Source organism: Musca domestica, unplaced genomic scaffold, assembly GCF_030504385.1.
Source record: "Musca domestica strain aabys unplaced genomic scaffold, Musca_domestica.polishedcontigs.V.1.1 9, whole genome shotgun sequence".
Classification (NCBI taxonomy): Eukaryota; Metazoa; Arthropoda; class Insecta; order Diptera; family Muscidae; genus Musca; species Musca domestica.
The window spans coordinates 13091171-13113547 of NW_026712435.1; the positions used below are offsets into that span (position 1 = coordinate 13091171).

Below are 22377 nucleotides of genomic sequence, written 5' to 3' on the forward strand. Positions count from 1 at the left end.
TGTGACTAAAATCATGAAAATAATGAATATCGGAGGTACCGTTATAGGGGAGCTATACGATATCGTGGACCTATATTGACAATTCTCTTGCAGGGGGAACTCCTTGGGAGGAATTTCAGACAATTCCTTTGAAAAATGTGGCTAAAATCATCAAAATACCGAATAATGGGAGGAGGGTACCGTTATATGGGGGCTATACGATATCGTGGACCGATATAGCCCATCTTCGAACTTGACCTGCCTGCAGACAAAAGACAGATCTGTGCAAAATTTTAGATTCCTATCTTAATTTGTTTTGACTGTAGCGTGATTTCAATGAGTTACAAACGGAATGACGAACTTAATTTACCCTCCATACTATGTATGGTGGAGGGTATACAAATAAATTAATAGCTCAAAAAAATCTGTAAATGCATGAACTCTTTATTTGCTGTTTTAACATTATCCCATGCAAATGTTGACCGCGACTATGTCTCAAATAGTCCACAATTTAAAGCCAGATCGTCTGTATAAACATGAGCTTTTATATAGCCCTGCAAAAAAATAGGACAAAGGCGTTAAATCGGACGATCTAAACAGCCAATTACCGAACTTGCCTCTATATAGCTCCATTGTACAGGCCACATTATTTGACGAAGAGCGTCAAAATTTAGCAGAATAATTTGAATTGTGTCTAGGATGGTTGGTATTGAAAATGAGATATATCGGTCCACGTTTTGGTATAAACCCCATATGACGGTACCTCCCGATATTCGGATTTTAATTATTTTTGCCACATTTTATCATGGATTTGTCTAAAAATTGGTATTTGTTGATCATAGTGGGTTCTAGCTCCGGTGGCGAAACATTGCATGTATAGGTCCACGTTTTGGTGTAGCCCCTATATAGCGGTACCTTCCGATATTCGGTATTTTGATGATTTTTGACACATTTTCCCACGAATATGTCTAAAATTTGGTAGTAGTGGGTCAAATTGGTTCTAATGTTTCCATTACCCTTAGGTGGAGGGTATTTAAAGTTCGGCCCAACCAAACTTAATCACCCCGATTCTTAATGACAATTCCCTGGGAATTTTTTCCCTATTCCCTGTTCCCCTATTCTAAATAAAATCTCCCGGGGAATTTTTTCCCTTTTCCCTTCTCCCTTATTCTAAATGAACTTCGAAAATGGGAAACTCTTCCCCGGGAAAAATGTAGGTATTATGAATGTCAATAAAAGGGCGAATGTGATAACGAATTTTGGGAATAATTCCGCCAAAAAATTGCAAGCGAGTTGTGCCAAAAAATGTAAGTATTTAAAATTTTTCATGAAAAATGAAAAAAAAAACATTTATTTTTACTTTCAGGTCAAAAACAACAAACAAAAAGCAGTTAGACATTCTGCTTACCTCTATGCAATTACATAGCGATATTGCGCGAGGTTGGTTTAAGGGAGGAAAAGAGGAGCTAAACCGGGTATGGCGCAATTTGGAGGCGGAATTAAATGCTGCCGGGCCACCATCAAAAAGTGTTGCCGAGTGGAAGAAGGTATGTACCACAAAATTTGATTTGTACAATGCACAAATGACAAAAATGCAAAACCTTTTTCAGGTATGGGCCGATCAAAAAAAGTATGTACGGCAGAAGGCGGCACAAAACCTCAAATACTCCAGAGGAACTGGTGGAGGCCCCAACATGGAGCAGAAGTTTTCTGCAAACGAAGAGGCCATATACGATTTGGTTGGCATGAAGGAGTCAGTGGAAGGTGTGGCCATCAAGTATGGGTTAGGATCTTCCACTTCTACAATACAGAACCCAGAACGCCTTCCAAATGAAATTCTGGAGTTGCTAGAGCCAGACGGAGAGGAGGCTGAATGTCCTGCGGTGCACAGCAATGAAGACACTCCGCAAAAGCCGCCGGCGAAAAAAATTAAAATAAGTGGCCAGCATTTCAATACACAGGCATCCGCTCGCGACGTTCTATCAGAAGAGATAGACATTCAGAAACGTATGTTGGATGCAATGATTGAGCAGCAACAAATTTCAAAAAAGGTGTATCGTTCTATTGACCGCCTTTATGAAGTCAAAAAGGAAGAACTAAAAGAGCAGAAAAGGCACAATTTAATTATGGAAAAATTGCGGCTAAGAGAAGTGGAGGATAAAATTGAAAAGAACCGCCGACTCTTAGAACTGGAAGAACTGAAAAATAATCTAGAAAGTACCTGAATATATATATATACACATACACACAGACTGAAAACGTGCATATGAACGTACCTGTAAATAGTATTAGTTTTGTTTTTAGTTTTAGAATATGAATTTATGTGTTTTCTTTTTGTTTGTTTTTGAACATGAATTTTATTGAGTTTTTTTTTGGTTGTTTTTGAATTGTTTTTTAGTTTGTTTAAAATAAAATGTGATGCTATTCCTATGTGATAACTAATCCTATGTTTTATTATTTTAATTTACAAATATACATTAGGCTGTCGCAATATATATAAGTGATTGATTGCCGTTTATTAGTGTCTGAGTCTAAATTTAGGGGAATATCTACTACAGATTATGTCCAATATTATTTCTAATATTTTGGGCAACCGACAAATACTGCTGCGTGGCCAAGGATACTACATCACTATCACTATATTGTATGCTAATACTATCAACATGTTCAACATCGTTGACGTCAGTATTGCATTTGAAATGAATGCATATATTATGCAAGGCACAGCAAACATTTGTGATTTTTGCGGCTTTTTCAGGAGAATAGTGCAACTCCCTAGCACCAAGAATGCACCTCCATCTATTTTTCAAAACGCCATTGGTGCGTTCAACTACATTGCGGCACTTTGAATGGATTTCATTGAATTTAATTTCAACTGATTCATCCTGTGGACATCTATGAGGGGTCAAAAGCCACGGTTCTAGAGAATACCCTGCATCTCCTAGTAAAAAATAAAATATTAATTTGTGAATACTTTCTGTTGTCATTCAAAACCTTACCAAGGAGCCAATATTTACTACCGCCTGTTCGATAGACTTCCTCAAGGTGGGCTCGCAACTCGCTGGTATTCCAAATGAATGAATCGTGGCACGCCCCAGGATGCGATGCATCCACGTACTGAATCCTCAACTCATGATCACACACCTGTAATTTTTGTTGTTGTTAAAAATCAATTATTGATCATTCCGATGAATATCTTGAACACAAACAATCAGCGAAACTACTTACCAGCATAACATTCAAACTATAGTAGCCCTTCCTGTTGTAATATAAGTGCTTATTGGCGGAGGGAGCAATAATGCGGACATGTGTTCCGTCAACGCATCCTATAACGCTCGGAATGCCATGCTTTATATAAAGCGCTAAAGCAATTTTACGTTTCTCCTCTTCCGTTCTGCAGAACCTTATCCATTTTGGGCAGAGATGTTTCTCAAATATATTTATGACTTCCGTGAGAACTTTGCTAAGACTACACTGGGCCACAGACACGTCGCAATCTTTTCCTATGCCTGTTTGGTACCCGCCTTCCGCAAAGAAGCGTAGAGCCGCACTTAGTTTCACAACAGGAGAAACTGCAAATGACTTACGTTTAGGTTGAATGTTGGAAGTTAACACGCCCAACAGATACTTGAATGCCGGTTTGTTTACCCTATAATATTTTTCAAATCTTTGAAAAGTAAGATTCTTGTTAATAAATAAAATTTAATAATAGTTTATTCATGTATGTACTTACAAAGATTGAGGCAACTCAAGTGGGTTGATGGCATCGCGTAACCTTCTCCTTTCTATCCTTTGCATATTTTTCTCCTGCTGCTGCACTTCAGCGTTTTCTGCATCAGCTAGCATCACAAACGCAACACTAAACATTTTTAAATTGTTTTTTTATAGTTCTTTTTTTATTTTTAATCACTTTATGCTTTTGAAGTCATAAAAATATTTGCAAATTGTTAGCCAAACAAAACAGCTGACGCAAAACAGCTGACTTCGAATAATCGAAATTCTCTCTCCCTTATTACCATTCTCCCCGTTTGTTTAGAATAGGAGGATTTTATTCCCGGGAAAAATAATCTCCCCGGGAATAATCTCCCGGGGAGTATTCAGAATCGGGCTGAATGTTTTTTATTTGTTGCGTTTATTCTGATGCCTGAAACCCGGAACAGTTGGCGAAGGATCTGTGTATAAATTTCTTACTCAGAAATTGATCATTGGTTCAGTAGTTCATCTGCAGCTCTGAATGATTACCTAAATGATCTCAGATGCCTGTATATTCACTGAAAAGAAATTGAATCTTCAACAAACATTGATCGGAGCAACTAGTGTTGTGAAAGAAAAACCGAAAACATGCAGGTCATACACAACTTTAGCCGTAATCAGGACAACCAGCCACTAAATTTCCATATCCTGCAAAAAAAAATCAATATATAACTAACTTGTGCGTTTGACGATACTATGTAATATACATATAAACAAGTAAAAAAGTATCGGTCGGTTTTGCCGACAGATGTATACCTTCAGCCCTCTTGACCCTCTGTGGGGTGGGTTTTTAAAGAATGGGTCAATATTGTCCATTTCGTATCGGACCAAAATAATTAGACTTAGATATAGCAAGTTGTAAAGAATAGCTGAGTTGTTTCACAGTTTATGACAGATAAAAGTATTGAAAATTGTGTCCCTTTGTGGTGAGGTACCAGAAGGGGTTTCGCAGATATATAGCATCTTCACAACAGATCATGTGTTAACAAAAATGTTTGTGTATGTGAAATTTGAAGAGAGTTGGATGCTTATCTCACTTTTTTTAGCGTTATGTTATGAGCAGGCAGCAAAATAAATGGTCCTATCTCCACTATCTTTATAACAGATTTTGTGTTGAAGGAAATATTGAGATGTACCATGTCTGGAATGGAATCGGATGTTGATTTCGTTTTTTATGAACTTCATGGACATTTAAAATTTTGAGAGGCACTTGACGGAGTGGAGCAAAATCGGATTATTCTTTCTGTGGAAAAAATATTTTTATTTGACAGGAGTTTGAGAAGGAGTGGACCGATATTGTCCATCTTAACACCAAACCTTGGGTTGATATAAATATTGGGATGTGTGAAATTTGAAGACAATCAGACTCCTACATCACATTTTATGAGAGTGTAATTATTCAAAATTTTGACCATTAGTGGGGGAGGTACTTGATGGAGTGGACCGACAGGTCTATTTTTACACCTGACCTAGTACTGATGCAAATATTAGGATTTGCAAAGTTGGAGCAAAATCGGATTATCCTTTCTCTTTCTGTGCAAAAAATATATTTTTTGAAAATTTCGATCTTTTGTGGGGGAGGTACCAGAAGGAGTGGACCGATATTGCCCATCTCTGAACTCGAACTAAGTTTGACAAAAATATTACGATGCTCCAAGTTTGGACCAAATCGGATACTCCCTTCGAGAGTTATCGTGCGCACCAGCCAGACAGACAGACGGATGGACGGACATCGCTAGGTCGACTCCAAATGTTCTGAAACGGATTTGGTCCAAATACACCTAGGGTCTAAAACCGTTATTTCGACTAGGCACGTTTTGACAGTATCAAATGATATATATACGATATATAAAATCTTTACATCAGATCGTGCGTTGGATGAATCTTGATGCTGATATGAGCTGCTCGAAGCTTGAAGACAATCGGTCCCTTATTTCGCATTTTATAAGAGTTATAATAATTATTCAAAATTTCGATCCTTTGTGTGGGAGGTACATGATGCAGTAGCTCCATGCCATTTTCGCACCTGACATAGCACATATACAAATATTGGGATTTGCAAAGTTTGCACAAAGTTGGATGATCTTTCTGTGTTCTATAAGGTTAATTATTTCTTGTGAAAATTTTGACTTTTTGTGGGGGATGTACCTGAAAGAGTGGACCAATATTGCCCATCTCCGAACTCTATCTAACTTTGACAATAATATTACGATGTATCAAGTTTGGACCAAATAGAGATACTCCCTTCGAGAGTTATCGTGCATCAGCTAGCCAGTCCGACCCCTAGATCGATTCGATCTATGTCCTGAAACGGACTTCGCCCAAAGAGTCCTAGGTTCTAAAACCGTTATTTCGATAAAGCACGTTTTATCGTATTAAAAGAAATTTACCCTCTGTAACCATATGGCTGAGGGTATAATAATGTTGCACTGTGTAGCCATGATCAATAGAAAATGCTGGTAAAGAGAATTGAAAACCCCATTAAAATGCTTGGAAATTCTGTTTCGATGAAGCAGGTAGTTTTTCCTTTGTCCACCTTTCATCTGTAGTCTTTTCATGTATGCATGAGAGTGCGTGAGTTAGGATTCCGTTTACAGTGCACACTATTAAGTCTAAAGCAAACTGCTTTAGATAATTAGCTAGGCTAGCTATTAGCTATCTCGCACAAAAACACACACGAATACGCACGCTAGAGAGTGAGAGTATCTCATAGATACTTACGAGAACCATGAAAAACTCATCTAATGTTTGCTTGATGTTGGCTCGGTCAGTCAGCCAGTCAGTGTAGTGGCTAGCGTATTGGCCCCAACAAAACAGTTTGCATTTAAACGTCAGAGCCAACGGTTCGTTGATTTTTTGAATCGGTGAAACGCGCGGTTGAATTTGAACAAAAGAAATAAAGTGGAAAAATAAAAAAGAAGAGTAAAAACACAAATAGTTTTTGTTTGTTTCAATATTTGCATAGCCAAATATTAACAATAAACTAATATTAAAATTGTTTTCAAATAACAAAGTAGGTGTTAAAATTTTTGAAATATTTTATTCTTCCTAACTTGTTTTATTTTTTTTATATAAATTTAAATACATAATGTGTGAGATTTTGTTATGGAAATATTCTCAAGTTGTGAGATGTTGTTTTGGCATAAAAGTGTTAAGCAGTGGTAGATAAACTTTTGTTGTTGAAACTGTTGGTTATAAGTGTCGTGAATATCTCATCAAATTTCACGGTTTGATTAATAAATTATTAAAATGAGTTTTTTGTTATATTTCTTAAAAAACACTTTCAAGCGAATCGGTACCGTGGTATAAATGGAAAACACAATTTAGTTGAAATAATTTTCAGTTTTACATGAAACTAAAATATCAGGTTTTACGCCTATGAGCGAAAAAAAACAGCAAGTTCGACCGGGCCGAACTTTAAATACCCTTTACCATTTGGAAACTTTCAAAAAACTTAAAAAAAATCGTTAAAAAAATACAGCTAAAATCGTAAAATACCGAATATAGGGTGTACCGTTATATAGCGGCTACACGAATACGTGGACCTGAATATGCAATTTTCTGTAACAGATGGTGGTACCAATTAGGAACTTCAAGTATCAATACACCGAGTATGGAGGTACAGTTATATGGGCTATACCAAAAACAAATCCAAATTCGGCAGACCGAATACACATCTGAGTAAAATTTTATCAACCTACGTAATTTCCACCGACGGACAGTATAAAATTCTATATCGATTTAGCGACGATATAGAATTTTATGCTGATCAGGAACATATATACTTTATGGGATCTAAAATGTATATTTCGAGGTTTTACAAACGGCATGACAAACTTAATATAACCTCCATATTATGGAGGTTTGGCCCATCTTGGCCCATTTGGCGCATCCTCCACCATGAGGAAAAAAAATCATCGAGAAATATGTCCTAAATTTTTTTGCAAGACATTAAACAATATTTATAACTTATCTTTAAGTTCTAAGAATATCTAATATCTAGTGCTACCGTATTATGATGACTATATCGGAACATGGACCTGTATCCAACCCATTGTGCTACAATTTAAAAAATATCTATTAACAACTTTAAGTGCAAATTGCAAGTAAAAATGGTTTAAAATAAGGCGATACCCTTAGAAATACGTAAAAATTATACAATATCTAAGACCGGGCCGAAAATAATGGGGGCTGTATCAAAACGTAAATTTATTTAGATTTGTATACCCTCAGCCAGCATAAGGCTACTGAGGGTATATATCTTTTGATACGGCCAAAACGTGCCTAGTCGAAATAAGACCCTATGACCAAATCCGTTTCAGGCCATTTGGAGTCGATCTAGAGATGTCCGTCCGTTCGTCTATCTGTCTGGCTGGCTGGTTGGTGCGCACGATAACTCTCGAAGGAAGTATCCGATTTGATCCAAACTTGTGTACATCGTAATATTATTGTCAAACTTAGATCGAGTTCTGAGGTGGGCAATATCGGTCCACTCCTTCCGGTACCTCCCCCACAAAATGTCAACATTTTCAAAGAAAATAATTTACTGCACAGAAAAAGAAAGAATAATCCGATTTTCGTACCTCTCCCACAAAGGGTCAAAATTTTAAATAATTATAACTCCTATAAAATGTGATGTAAGTATCGAATTGCCTTCAGCTTGCACACAACACAATATTTTTAATAACCCAAGGTCTGGTGTGAAGATGGAATATATCGGTCCACTCCTTCTGGTACCTCCTTCACAAAATTTTGAATATTCATGAAGCGCATCAAAAGCGGAATTAACATCCGATTCCATTCAGACTTGGTACATCTCAATATTTCCATTAACACAATATCTGTTATAAAGATGGTCGAGATCCCCACAAATGTTTCATAATTTTGAAAAACAAAACGCGAAATAAGCCTCTAATCCATAGCAAATCGGAAATCTCTATAGACAATTTTATACTTCCAGGATTGTCATCTACCAAATTTTCTTAAATATCAAATTTGAAACAATTTCGTCGGTAAATGTGACTAGGATTATCAAAATACCAAATATCGGTAGATATCGTTATATGTGCGCAATAGGAAAACGTTGACCTAAATATTTAATGTTCTGTTGGACAAAACCATGGAACAATATTATAAAAATCATTAAAATACTGAATATACGGAGGTATCATCATGTGGGGGCAATACAAAAACGTGGACCTATATATACTATGTTCCGCCACCGGAGCTAGAATCCATTGCGATCCACAAATACCAATTTTTAGACAAATCCGTGGAAAATCCGTGGAAATCAAAATACAGAATTTCAGCTGATACCGTTATATCGCGGCTATACCAAAACATGGACTGATATATCTCATTTTCCATACCAACCATCCTAGACACAATACAAATTGTTCTGCAAAATTTTGAAGTTCTACGTCAAATAATGTGGGATGTATCGTGATTTCAACAGAGAGAGACAGACGGACATCGTTAAATCGACTTGATCATGAATATATATACTTTATGGGTCCTACGCCGACCCGGAATGATAATGCTAATATACCCTCCTTTTCAAGGTGGAGGGTATAAAAATCCTGTATCCAAACACTGTGCGCATCACCAACAACATCATCGTCTTATTGTGTATTCTTTCATTCTGTCATGAATTATTCTTTCGAACTGACAAATTTTCATCTATTTCGGATGCCAACACGCAGAACTATGATTACAAATGACTTTTCATCTCGAATGGCATGGTTTTTGACTTGACTGGTGGCAGGCAACTTATTTTGCATTTAAGTTTTTGAAATTTTGTATACGTATATTTAAAGTATCATTTGTTTACACGGCGAGAACGGCAGCGAAGTGAAAGTACTCAGTCGAAAATGTTTGCAAATTAAACAAAATTATTATTATTGTTTCAATATTTTGTTTTGGTGGTGAGAAAGAGAAAAACAAAACTTGATAATAGATTAGAAGAAAATTTTGTTTTAATTATTATTTTTTTTAAATAATTACGAAGGGGATAATGACGGTTGCAATTGAATTACTTCTCCAATTGGTAAGAAGATGCAAAATTCACTTCGAGTTTTAACAATTATATTTTTATTTTCTTAAAATGGCAAAGTGAGAAGCTAATCTCTGTTTTTTTGTTGACTAATTATGGCAAATTTGACGTATTTTTAACAGAGCACAGATTTACTCATTTTCACACGGGTGTGGAACTTGATCGAAGTTTTATTCGGAATTTATTCTTACTCTTTTGTTTAAAGCGGGAGCGCTCCCGAGTCACTAATGTTTGAAAAAATGAGGGTAGAAGTCGAATCGCTCGAAATAGAGTGAGTGTGTACTCTAAGAGTGAAATTGTGTGTACATGCTTGTATAAAATCAAACCGGTTTTGATGTAGCTGTGCTTTGGGAGAGGAGTGACAGTGTATAGAATCAAAAAAAAAAAAAAAAAAAAAAAAAAAAAACAAGTAAAAAGCTGTAATTACGGCCGGGTCGAACTTTGAATACACTCCACCATTTGAAACAAATTTGGTAATTTTCAAAAAAATAAATCCGTTAAAAATTCTGTTAAAATCTTAAAAATACTGAATGTAGCATATTAGGGTCTATTCGAGGACGTTGACCTTCATAGGCAACTTTTGTCATAAGCTATTACAATATTCAAATGCGAAACTTTAAAAAAATATGTTTATAATGTCGCTAAAATCATCAAAATACCGAATATCGGGAGGTACCGTTATATGGGGGCTATACGAAGACGTGGACCTGCACAGACAATTTTCTGTGATAGGATGTAGTATCCATTACGAACTTCATATGCGAAATTTAAAACATTCCGGTAAATAATGTCGCTAAAATCATCAAAATACCGAATATCGGGAGGTACCGCTATATGGGGGCTATACGAAGACGTGAACCTACATGGCCCATTTTCTGTCTTAGGATGTAGCATCGATTACGAATTTCAAATACCAAATTTGAAACAATTCCGGTAATGTCGCTAAAATCATCAAAATACCGAATATCGGGAGGTACCGTTATATGGGGGCTATACCAAAAACCTGGACCTACATGGCTCATTTTCAATACCAAAAGTCCTGCAGATATAATACACATTTGAGTAAATTTTCTTCAACTTACTTCATTTTGTTCGGAAGCTAGAGTGAATTTCCGCAGACGGACGGACATCGCTAAATCGCCATAGAATTTTATGCTGATCAAGAATATATATACTTTGTGGGGTCTAAAATGTATATTTTGTGGTGTTACAAACGAAATGACAAACTTAATATACCCTCCAAACTATGGTGGAGGGTATAAAAATGGCAAAGTGAGAAGCTAATCTAATATTTTTATTGACTAATTATACAAAGGTGACCTGCCTGCAGACAAAAGAAAGATCTGTGAAATTTTTTTGCTTCCTATCCTAATTTGTTTTGACTGTAGCGTGATTACAACAGACGGGCAGAAGGACGGTCAGGGCTAAATCGTATTAGAATTTTACGCTGATTAAGAATATATATTCTTAGTTGGGTCTAAAATGATTATTTCGATGAGTTACAAACGGAATGACGAACTTAATATACCCTCCATACTATGTATGGTGGAGGGTATAAAAACAAAACAGCAGAAGGAAGATTTTGTGTACTAAAGCAACAAAAACAACAAGACGTCATATTTTTTGTTGGTACAGATTGGTGACAATGCCCTTCCCTCTCAAATTCGAGTGAGTTGCACTCTTTACTCAAGTTTGAGCGAGTTGTTCGGAAGTCTGCAAGCAAATACAATTTTAATTTTTTATACCCTACACCACACTCCACACTGGTCAGGGTATTATGTCTTTGTGCATTTGTTTGTAACATTGAGAAGGAAGCGAGTTAGAATCATAGTTCCTTTTGATGGTTGCATAGAATTACATTCTGAGTCGATTTATGCATGTTCGTCCGTCCGACCATGTATTTCTGTAAACAAAGTACAGGTCGCATTTATTTTTCGATACAGATGAAATTTTGCACAAGTCATTTGTTTGACCTAAGGACAAACCCTATTGCAATTAGAGAAAATCGGTTAAAATTTAGATGTAGCTCTCATATATATCTTCATCCGATTTGCCATTTATTGTGCAACCAATGCAAAACGTAGGTCCAAATAGGAAGAATGTTGGCACATATAACCAAATTGAGCCTAGAAACAAGTGTGTTAAATTTGGTGGAGATCAGTTCAGATATACCTAAAGCTCCCATATATATTCTTGGTCGGATTTGTTATGTTTCTCCTCCACAGCCGTAATATGCACTCCGTAACAACGATATTCAGATAAATATATATGATACAGCTCAGAAATACATTTGCCAAATTTTATCGAGATCGTCTCCGATTTGGATATAGCTTCCATATAGGGTGAGATAAAAAAACTGCGACAAAGTCAATCGCCATTATTTTTACATTTTTTTTAATTTTATTGAATAAAAGCAAAAAATGTCGAAAATATCATCAAATTTTAGAATAGTTTAGATTTGTTCGAATTTGTCACCTTTGGTACGAATTATGGGCTTCAAACGGCCAATGAAACAGTCACACGCTGCCCGAATGTTGCTCTGCGGCCATCAGCATGACCTGTGCTTGAGTTCTGGTGGCCAATCGAAGGTGCACATTTCCAGCTGACCTCTTTGGCAAGTAAACACGATCATTTTGTTTGTTTACAAACTGCTGGACAACGAATGTTTTCTCATCGGAGAAAACCAAATTCGGCAGTTCACCACTTTTGGTCAAGCTAAGCAACTCTTTAGATCTTTTGAGTCTATTTTCTTTCTGTTGCGGCGTAAGTTCTTGCACTTTTGGAATATCAATGGCTTTACCCCGAGCTCATTTTTCAATATTTGCCGAATGGAATATTGCGATATGTTCTGCTCACGAGCCATTTTTCGGCCACTGCGAGTCGCTTCTTAACTTTTTCAACCATTTCTGCTGATTTTGCTGTAGCCAAATATAAATAAATCACATTATGACGCTTGAATTCCATCACGAATAACTTTTTTTCTGGAAAATTCTCAACAAAATGCTTTTATGCGCTTGTAAACAATATAATGAGCTGTCACTGGAATAATTTTAACAGCTGTCGGACGATTGGCTTAGAAATGACAGCAGTCTGAAGTTAGTTGCAGTTTTTTCATCTCACCCTGTATTCTCCTAGTCATCGACGTTGAGATAAATGTATTCGAATAAGAAGATACAATTAATACTCAACACACACACACGAATATTCTCCCAGCCCAGCTAATAAATAATTGTTAAAATTATTAATAAAATACACACAGCGATCGTGACAGTGAATAGCCAATTTATTATTTAATAGTACGGCAAATGATTACAACAAAACTGAAAAACAAAAAAAATATTGACAAGATAATCTTATGTAACATACCTACACCGACTCATAGTAACTGACATCAGCTGAAAAACAAAAAACAACTGGAATTTCGAAGACAATATCAATTTAATGAAATCATCCCATTCCTTGCGTTTTGTTTATAAACAAAATAAACCGGTTTTCAACAACTCATCATTAGAACAGAATTGTTTTTTTTGCTTGGAATTCCAAAACTATTCTACTCAAGTTGCGACCCACTATTTATTCGGTCTCCGCTCTGTCTCCGGAGCAACATGTGCAGAAAGCCAATTAAAAGCACCTTTGAAATATTTTTGCTTTCCTCGCCACAGCCACAGCGATAATTACTACGAAACGCTGAAACATGACCAAATAAACAAATAAATATTAAACCGATAACAAATGTTTTGAGTTGTGTTTTGTATTTGGTTTGTTCGTCGCTGAGGTAGCACTGGGATTACAGGTTGTTTTTTTTTTTGCACACTGGCATGCCGGTAAATTATGGAAGCTATAAATAAAACTCTGGTGGGGTGTAATCTATAATTGTTGAAGATTAACAATTTCGAGCTATAAGAATGAGGTCCAATGATATTTCAAAAGGAGATAAAAAGATCAATATTAACAAGACGAAAAGTCGTTAAGTTCTTCTGCGCAGAAATGTTGTTTTAAATTTGGAACAAATTTGGCAGTTTTCAAAAAAATATAAAAAATAAACAAATAATAAATAAATAAATATAAAATCCGTTAAAATTTTAAAAATACCGAATGTAGCCGTTATATTAGGGTCTATACGAGATGTGGACCTGCATATGCAACTTTTGTCATAATCCATTACAATATTCAAATGCGAAACTTGGAACAAATTCTCTGAATAATGTAGCTAAAATCATAAAAATACCGAATATAGGGAGGTACTATTATATGGGGCTATACCAAAACGTGGCCCTGCACAGACAATTTTCTGTCATAGGTTGTAGCATCCATTACGAATCACTACGAATACCAAAGTTGAAACTATTCCGGTGAATAATGTCGCTAAAATCATCAAAATACCGAATATCGGGGAGCACCGTTATATGGGGGCTATACGAGCACGTGAACCTGCCATTGGCGGTAGTATTCATTACGAACTTCGAATACCAAATTTGATACAATTCCGGTGAATAATGCCGTTAAAATTATCAAAATACCGAATACTCGGCATAGATTTTTATTCTGATCAAAAATACACAGGGTGAGTTAAAAAAACTGCAACAAAGTCAAACGCCATAATTTTAACTTTTTTTAAAATTTTATTGAATGAAAGCAAAAAATGTCGGCAATAGCATTAAATTTTAGAATAAGTTTAGATTTGTTCGAATTGGTCACCTTTGGCACGAATTATGGCCTTCAAACGGCCAATGAAACCATCACCGTCACACGCTGGCCGAATGTTGCTCTGCGGCCTTTTGGCTCATTCCCGGCGAAGCGCTTGCTTAAGGTGATCGACACTTTGGTATTTTTTTAAGGGCCAACCTTGCTTTCCAAAATATTCCAGACACATTAGTCCAACGGACTGGTATCCGGAGACTTTGGTGGCAATTGTGCACTGGAAATGAAACGAGGAACCTAATTTTGTAACCATTCTTGGGTGGCGCGTGCTGAGTGCGATGATATTGAGTCCTGTTGGAATGTCCAAGGTCAAAATGTTTGCTTGTCCAAGGCTTTAATACACCCTCCAGAATATTTTCGCCATAATATTCGGCATTTATTCTGATGCCACGGTCGATTAATACGAGCAGAGAGCAAGCATCGGCTGTTATGGCGGCCCACACCATCACCATGACCGGCGCTTGAGTTCTTGTGGCCAACCGAAGGTGCACATTTTCAGCTGACCTCTTTGGCAAGTAAACACGATCATTTTGTTTGTTTAAAAACTGCTGGACAACAAAATGTTTTCTCATCAGAGAAAACCAAATTCGGCAGTTCACCACTTTCGGCCAAGTGAAGTAACTCTTTAGCTCTTTTAAGTCTATTTTCTTTCTGGTGCGGTGTAAGTTCTTGCACTTTTTGGAATTTCAATGGCTTTACCCCGAGCTCATTTTTCAATATTTGCCGAATGGAATATCGCGATATGTTCAGCTCACGAGCCATTTTCGACCACTGCGACGCAGATTTCGATTAAATCGCTTCTTTACTTTTCGAACCATTTCTGCTGATGTAGCTGTTGCCTTCCGTCCACTTCCTTGACGTCGGGCTATGCTACCAGTATCACGGTAACGAGCGATGACACGAGACACAGATGATTTATTCACATATAAATGCTGAAGTGCTCTAACGATAGGCACTTGTGGTTTTCCAGCCAAATATAAATAAATCACACTATCACGCTTGAATTCCATCAGGAATAACTTTTTTTCAGGACAATGCCCTTCAAAATGCGTTTGTACGCTTGTAAACAATATAATGAGCTGTCACTGGAATAATTTTAACAGCTGTCGGACGAGTGCCTTAGAAATGACAGCACTCTGAAGTTGGTTACAGTTTTTTCATCTCACCCTGTACTTCAAATAAATTCTTTTTTTTTCTTACGGGAGCTTTTGACTTTTCCTTACTGATTTAATATAAAAATTCATTTGAATTTGTCTGAACCTTTTGCGAACCACAGTGCAGTTTCGGAAAAATGGGTGTCAGGTTAATGAACGACAACCAAACATAACATTGTCCAGTTGCCCATAAAAAGAGAAATTCAAATGCTGTTTGTCTTGAGGCTACATCGAAACTGGAATGCATTGCCCATTGAAATCGAGCAGAAAACACAAACAAACAAAAAATAGTTTCGCATGAATGACGGTGACCAAGAACATGGTATTTTTAGAGTTTGCGTTTATTTTTTCAAGTCTTGTTTAATGGGTGTCATTTGCCATATGTGGACCTTGTAAATTATGTACGTAAAATTGTATATACAAACAAATGTCTATGTCTTCGAGGGCTCCAATGACAAGGAAATTATAAAGAATTCTATGTATTTACCCTATGGAGACTCAAACAATTCGTGTGAGGCCCCTATATACCGGGGTTATTACGGAACCGGGTTCCTTAAATTGGTACATATTTTGATATTCTGAGTACGACAATGTATAAAACAAATTTGAGAGCGAATCCCGTTATTTAAATTACAATGAGAACATAGTATTACTGAGAGTACTTCACATGGTTGAAGAATACATGTGGTCGCATGGACACAGCTGCTGGTACAATAAACTGTCAAATCAATTTTGGAAATAAACATTTTTAAAGAAAAATTATTGAAATTTGTGAAAAATTTTGAAAACTTCGTATCACAACAACCTCAGATTGGTAAAACAGTATCAGTCGGTTTTGCCGACAGATGTATACCCCCAGACTTGAGTTATGATTATTCAAACTGTTGACCCTTCCGAAGCAGTTGGCCAATATTGACCAATTCGTATCTGACCTAAGACTGATATAAAAATTACAACGTGCCAGATTTGGACTATATCGACTACTTCCTATACTTTATGTGAAAAATGTGCCATTTTTTGGAAAATCTGGAAATATGTGTAAGGTAACAGATTTAGCGGACCGAAGTATTCATTATTTGTATGTAAATATTTTGAAGGAAATCGAACATTTTTATCAATCATAAATTTCGATAAATTGCATATTCATATCAGATTTCTGGTTGAGAGAAATATTTCGATATAGTAAGTTGTAAAGAATCGCTGACTGGTTTTGCAAGTTATGACAGATATAAATATTGGAAATTGTGATCCTTTATGGGTGAGGTACCAGAAGGGGTTCGCAGTTAGATATCGCCTTCACAACAGATCTTGTGTTAGGAAAAATGTTTACATGTGTGAAATTTGAAGAGAGTTGGATGCTTATTTCACTTTCTTTAAGCGTTTTGTTTTCAAAATCTTGAACCCTATTAGGGCAGGTACCAGAAGAAATGGTCCGATCTCTACCATTTTTATAACAGATCTTGTTTTGATAGAAATATTGAGATGTGCCAAGTCTGAATGGAATCGGATGTTAATTTTGAGTTATATAAGCTTTATAGATATTCAAAATTTTGGCTCTTTGTGGGGGAGGTATCAGAAAGAGTGCCCCGATATATTCTATCTTCACAGCAGATCTTGTGTTAGTAGAAATAATGGTATGTGTGGAATATGAAGAGAGCCGAATGCTTATTTCGGATTTTATAATAGTTTAGGTTTTTCGAAACTTTAACCCTTTGTGGGGGAGGTACAAGAAGGAATGGTCCGATCTCTACCATCTTTATAACAGATCTTGTGTTGATGGAAATATTGAGATGTGCCAAGGCTTCATGGATATTCAAAAATGGAGCCCTATGTGGGGGAGGTACCGGAAAGATTGAGCCGATATATTATATCTTCACACTAGACCTCGGGTTAATAAAAGTATTGCGATGTGTGTAATTTGAAGACAATCTGACTCTTACATCACATTTTAGAAGAGTCGTAATTATTAAACATTTTGACCCTTTGTGGGGGAGATATTTCATGGAATAGACCGATATTGCCCATTTTCACACCTGACCTAACACTGATGCAAATATTGGGATTTGCAAAGTTGGAGCATAATCGAATGATCCTTTCTCTTTCTGTGCAGTAAAATATTTTTTTTTTTTTGAAAATGTCGAACCTTTGTGGGGGAGGTACCAGAAGGTGTGGGCCGATATTGCCCATTTCCGCGGTCGATGTAAGTTTTATAATAATATTACGATGTATCAAGTCTGGACTAAATCGGATACTCCCTTCGAGAGTTATCGTGCGCACCAGCCAGCAGACAGACAAACAGACGGACGGACATCGCTTGATGTCCTGAAACGGATTTGGTCCAAAGAGACCTAGGGTCTAAAAGTTTAATTTCGATGAGGCACGTTTTCGCCGTATCAAATGATATATACCCTCTGTAGCCATATGGCTGACGGTACAAAATATTGAATTAAAATTTTTTGAAATGTTTAAAATTTTTGAAAATTGCATACCATAACAATCTCCAATTAGCATCGTATTAGAAAACATATTAAACTCGTATTAAAAACAAAATAATAAAAAATTTGGCATATCAATGTTCCGAAGCATTGATGCATCTACCTGTATTCTTCTACCCTGGTAGTTCTGAAACCTTTTGCAATGTTTGTACGTGGGAGAAAAAATGCTCTCAGTACAAGTTACTTACAATTCTTAACTCGCAAAGTTATCCTACGAACCTAATTAAAAACTCATTTGTTGATTATATCATGTTCACAGAACTCAACCAAATACGTTTTATACATTTGCGACACTTTGTTACATTACACATCATTGCGGAACAAATAAAACTGAATAAATTATTTCAATAATTTACATGCATCGATACTCGCTTCTGCAATCAATTTTCTTGGGAGGGAACTAAACGTTTTGTCACTGATGTGACAGACACCTCGCACACAACAAAAATATTAAACACATTAATTTTACATTTTTATCGTAACTACTACACATGTTCGTATTATTTTCCATGACAATTCAGAGGCTCAACAATTAATTATTTACGTCGAAATGAATTTTTCTTCCATTTGGCAAACAATAGATTTTGCCACGTTTGTGAACTGGGCTCGACGTATGAGTGACAAACTGCGTGGACTTGCCATTCATTCTTTTGTTAGTTTGGTGTTGCTGTTGCTCTTGTGTTCTGTGGCAAGTGGGAGGTTAATAGACTTTAAATGGGCCGTGGGGGTTAACAAATGAGCAATTCCATCACGTGTTTAATTTTAGGAGAGAAATTTTAATGTTTTTCGTTTTTTTACTTCAGTCTTAGAATGTTAACTGTGGTGCAAACATTTTCGCAGAACAAAACTCCACAAAGTAAGGTTCAGTGACATGACATGATAATCGCCATAACAACTAGATTATTTGATAAATGCTTTGCTCGTGGGAAAACAAAAAAAAAAAGTACAATTTGACATTTGCAAATTTTGGGAAGATTTCCTACAGTGGAACAATGTTAGATGAAGAGCTTTCAAACGCATTGAATAAATGATGGCAGGCGCATTAGGAGAAAAAGTCCACTTATGAATGGCAATTCTGTGCAATATTTCCTATTTTTCCTTTTTTTCTGCTACCAGAAATCAAAATTCATGCCGGAAAATAATTCCGAAAAAGAAACCAGTAAGGAAAAGTCCACAGGGCGGGGTCCGGGTACGACGGTATGATACCCTATACATATTTAGTAGAGCTCCGTAACAAAAGGATTGATTTAAAGTAGATCATACCACCTATCACCTATTTGGCTTTAGAGCAGTTATAGTTTGGTTTCACAGGGAACTAATATATGGAAGGCATATCCAATTCTGAAACGATTTTCACTAAATTTGACGGAGACATTTTAATCTTTTATACCAAATAACATTGGTATAGAGTGCATGATATCACTTCGAGAAGAATTATATTAAAACCAGTAAAGAAAGTCCTAAAGTCTAATTGCTAATTTAGTAGAGCTCCACGTAACAATTAAAAGTTTTTATGGGAGAATTCAACCATACATGCTATGATTATGATTATAATTTAAAGTTCAAAGTTCAAATCTTTTAAATTCGGACTTGTATTGCCCATTTGGTGCAAAATTAATTTGAAATCTGATAAAGATGTATATGTGAGCTATATCCAAATCTGAACCGATTTGGCAAAAATATTTCTGAGCTGTATTTGATATATTTCCCTAAATATCGTTGTTATGGAGTGCATATTCCGGCTGTGGGTAACAAATACTAGAAAACGGATGAACAATATACATGTGAGCTATAGCTATATCTGAACCGATCTTCACCAAATTTGGCATACCAACTTCTGGACTCAATTTGGTCCAAAGTGCCAAATTTCATCCCATTTGGGCAAATATTAGACGTTTGGTGCACAATAAAAGGTAAATCGGACGAAGTTATATATGGGAGATATATCCAAATCTGAACCGATCTCGATAAAATTTAGCAACGGTATTTCTGAGCTGCATTTGATATATTTGCCCAAATATTGTTGTTACAGAGTGCATATTACGGCTGGGGAGGACAAAAATAAATAAATCGGAGGAAACATATATATGGGAGCTATAGCTATACCTGAACCGATTTCGATCAAATTTGGCATACTTATTTTCAGGCCCAATTTGGTTGTATGTGCAAAATTCCGTACTATTCGGGCTGATATTACACGTTTGGTGCGCAATAAAAGGCAAATCGGACGAAGATATATATGGGAGCTATATCTTAATTATGACCGATCTTTTCCAATTTCGATAGGGTTCGTCCTTGGGCCAAACAAATGATTTGTGAAAAATTTCAACTCGTTCGGGCAGTAAATGCGAACTGTACTTTGTTTACAAAAATACATGGACAGACGGACGGACATGCATAAATCGACTCAGAATGTGATTCTATGCAGATCATCGAAAGGAACTATTAGTCTATCTCGTTTACTTTTGCCTGTTACAAACAAATGCACAAAGACATAATACCCTAACAAATGGAAACAAGTTCTAACAAATGGAAACATACGTCCCGAAATTCACTCCATTTGGGCTGATATTAGCCATTATTTGCACAATAAACCTGAAATCGGATTAAGAATATATATATGGGAGCTATATTTATATCTGAACCGATTTTGATGTACTTGCTTCTAGACTGAATTCGGTTGGATGGACTTGTATTGGCCATTTGGTGCACAATTAACCCGAAATCGATTGATGGTGTATAGGAGCTATATCTAAATCTGATCCGATTATCACCAATTTCAGTAGGGTTCGTCCTTGGGTCAAACAAATATTGTTGGAAAATTTCATCTCAATCGACCTGCATTTTTATCACAAAACTACATAGACAGACGGACGGACAAACAGACGAACTGACTATCTCGCTTCAAACAAATACACATCTTTCAAACAAATACACAAAGATATAATACCCTTACCACTATGTAGTGTAGGGTATAAAAATTAGGCATCACCAAGGAACAACCAGAAAGGTACTTTGTCTTCGAAGGAAAAAAGTATTGAATAGACTTTTAAAGTATGTAACAGTTGTGTTTTTATACCATCCACCAATTTCTGGAGGGTATATTAGATTTGTCATTCCGTTTGTAACTCCTTGACTCCTCTCATGATAGACCCTACAAAATATATATTTTCTGGATCAGCGTAAAATTCTAAGACGATTTAGCCATGTCGGTCCACGTCTTCGTATATCCCCCATATAACGGTACCCCTACCGATATTCGGTATTTCGATGATTTTGACGGCATTATTTACCGGAATTGTTTCGTATTTGAAGATGTTAATAGGTACTATAGCCTGTGATAAAAAATTACTTATGAAGGTCCGCGTCTTCGTATAGAACCCGTATAAAGCTTATCATTTAAACAGTATTTTTTTTTCAAAATTTGTTGAAATTTTTCAAGTTCTTTCCAAATGGTGTAGGGTATTAAAAGTTCGGATCGGCCGAACATAGCTGCTTTTTTATTTTTTTTTTTATTTTACACTCAGCCCAATCATAAATAACAATTCTGTGCGGAATTTTACTCTTTTCCATTTTTTAAATAAAATTCGAAAAATAGTTGCGAAAAAAATTAGTATCACGACTGCTCTCAGCCATTTCATTCAACTGGAAAATTTGCTAATTTGGTACTTCTCTTCTTCTGAAATCTGTACGCCTACACACAACCATATTCTTTCAGCGGAAGGATAACAGAAATTATATTTCAACTCAGACCTGAGCTACGTGTTACGATTCACAAAATCAGCACTGGTTGAAAAAAAACGTATGATTTCGAACCCTATGTAAAAAGTAAAGAAAAAAACATTGAGTTTGGTCGGGTCGAACTTTAAATACCCTCCACCACCAGCTAAAGAGAACATTTTTATATCCATTTTTATTAAAATCCATTCTATTTAAACTTATATTACGCTTTTTAGGCAGAATAAAACTGATATCCGATGAAGATATATATGGGACCTATATCCAAATCTGAATAGATCTCTATAGAATATAGCAGAAGCATTTTACACTGTATCTGATACCAATCTGAATCGATTTTCACCAAATTCGACACACTTTCTTCCATTTCTGTTGAATTCGGTCGTATGTGCCGAAATTCATTCAACTCGGACCTATACAAACCATTTGGTGCACAATAATCTTGAATTCGGATAAAGATATATTTATATGGGAGCTATATCCAAATCTGAACCCATCTAGATGA

The 22377-nt window shown here is 36.1% G+C and overlaps 3 protein-coding genes across 3 annotated transcripts in view; 2 read left to right on the forward strand and 1 right to left on the reverse strand.

Moving 5' to 3' along the window:
- Positions 1-1030: 1030 nt before the first annotated feature.
- LOC131806875 (uncharacterized) lies at positions 1031-2421 on the forward strand. Its single transcript, XM_059131705.1, has 3 exons — positions 1031-1286; positions 1346-1526; positions 1590-2421. Coding segments are annotated over exons 1-3 (798 nt in total). The 5' UTR covers positions 1031-1284; the 3' UTR covers positions 2205-2421.
- A 51-nt stretch (positions 2422-2472) lies between these two features.
- On the reverse strand, positions 2473-4077 carry LOC131806874 (putative nuclease HARBI1). The gene is made up of 4 exons (XM_059131704.1): positions 3713-4077; positions 3208-3646; positions 2979-3123; positions 2473-2920 (listed from the first exon to the last, which is right to left on the reverse strand). Exons 1-4 carry the CDS (start codon positions 3844-3846, stop codon positions 2532-2534), a joined length of 1107 nt encoding a protein of 368 aa, XP_058987687.1. The 5' UTR covers positions 3847-4077; the 3' UTR covers positions 2473-2531.
- A 2440-nt stretch (positions 4078-6517) lies between these two features.
- The window catches only part of LOC101897926 (multiple inositol polyphosphate phosphatase 1), a 60275-nt gene continuing 44415 nt past the window's right edge, over positions 6518-22377 (forward strand). The window contains exon 1 of the mRNA XM_059131591.1: positions 6518-6745. The gene's annotated coding sequence lies outside the window, so the exon portion shown is untranslated. The remainder of the gene's footprint in view (positions 6746-22377) is intronic.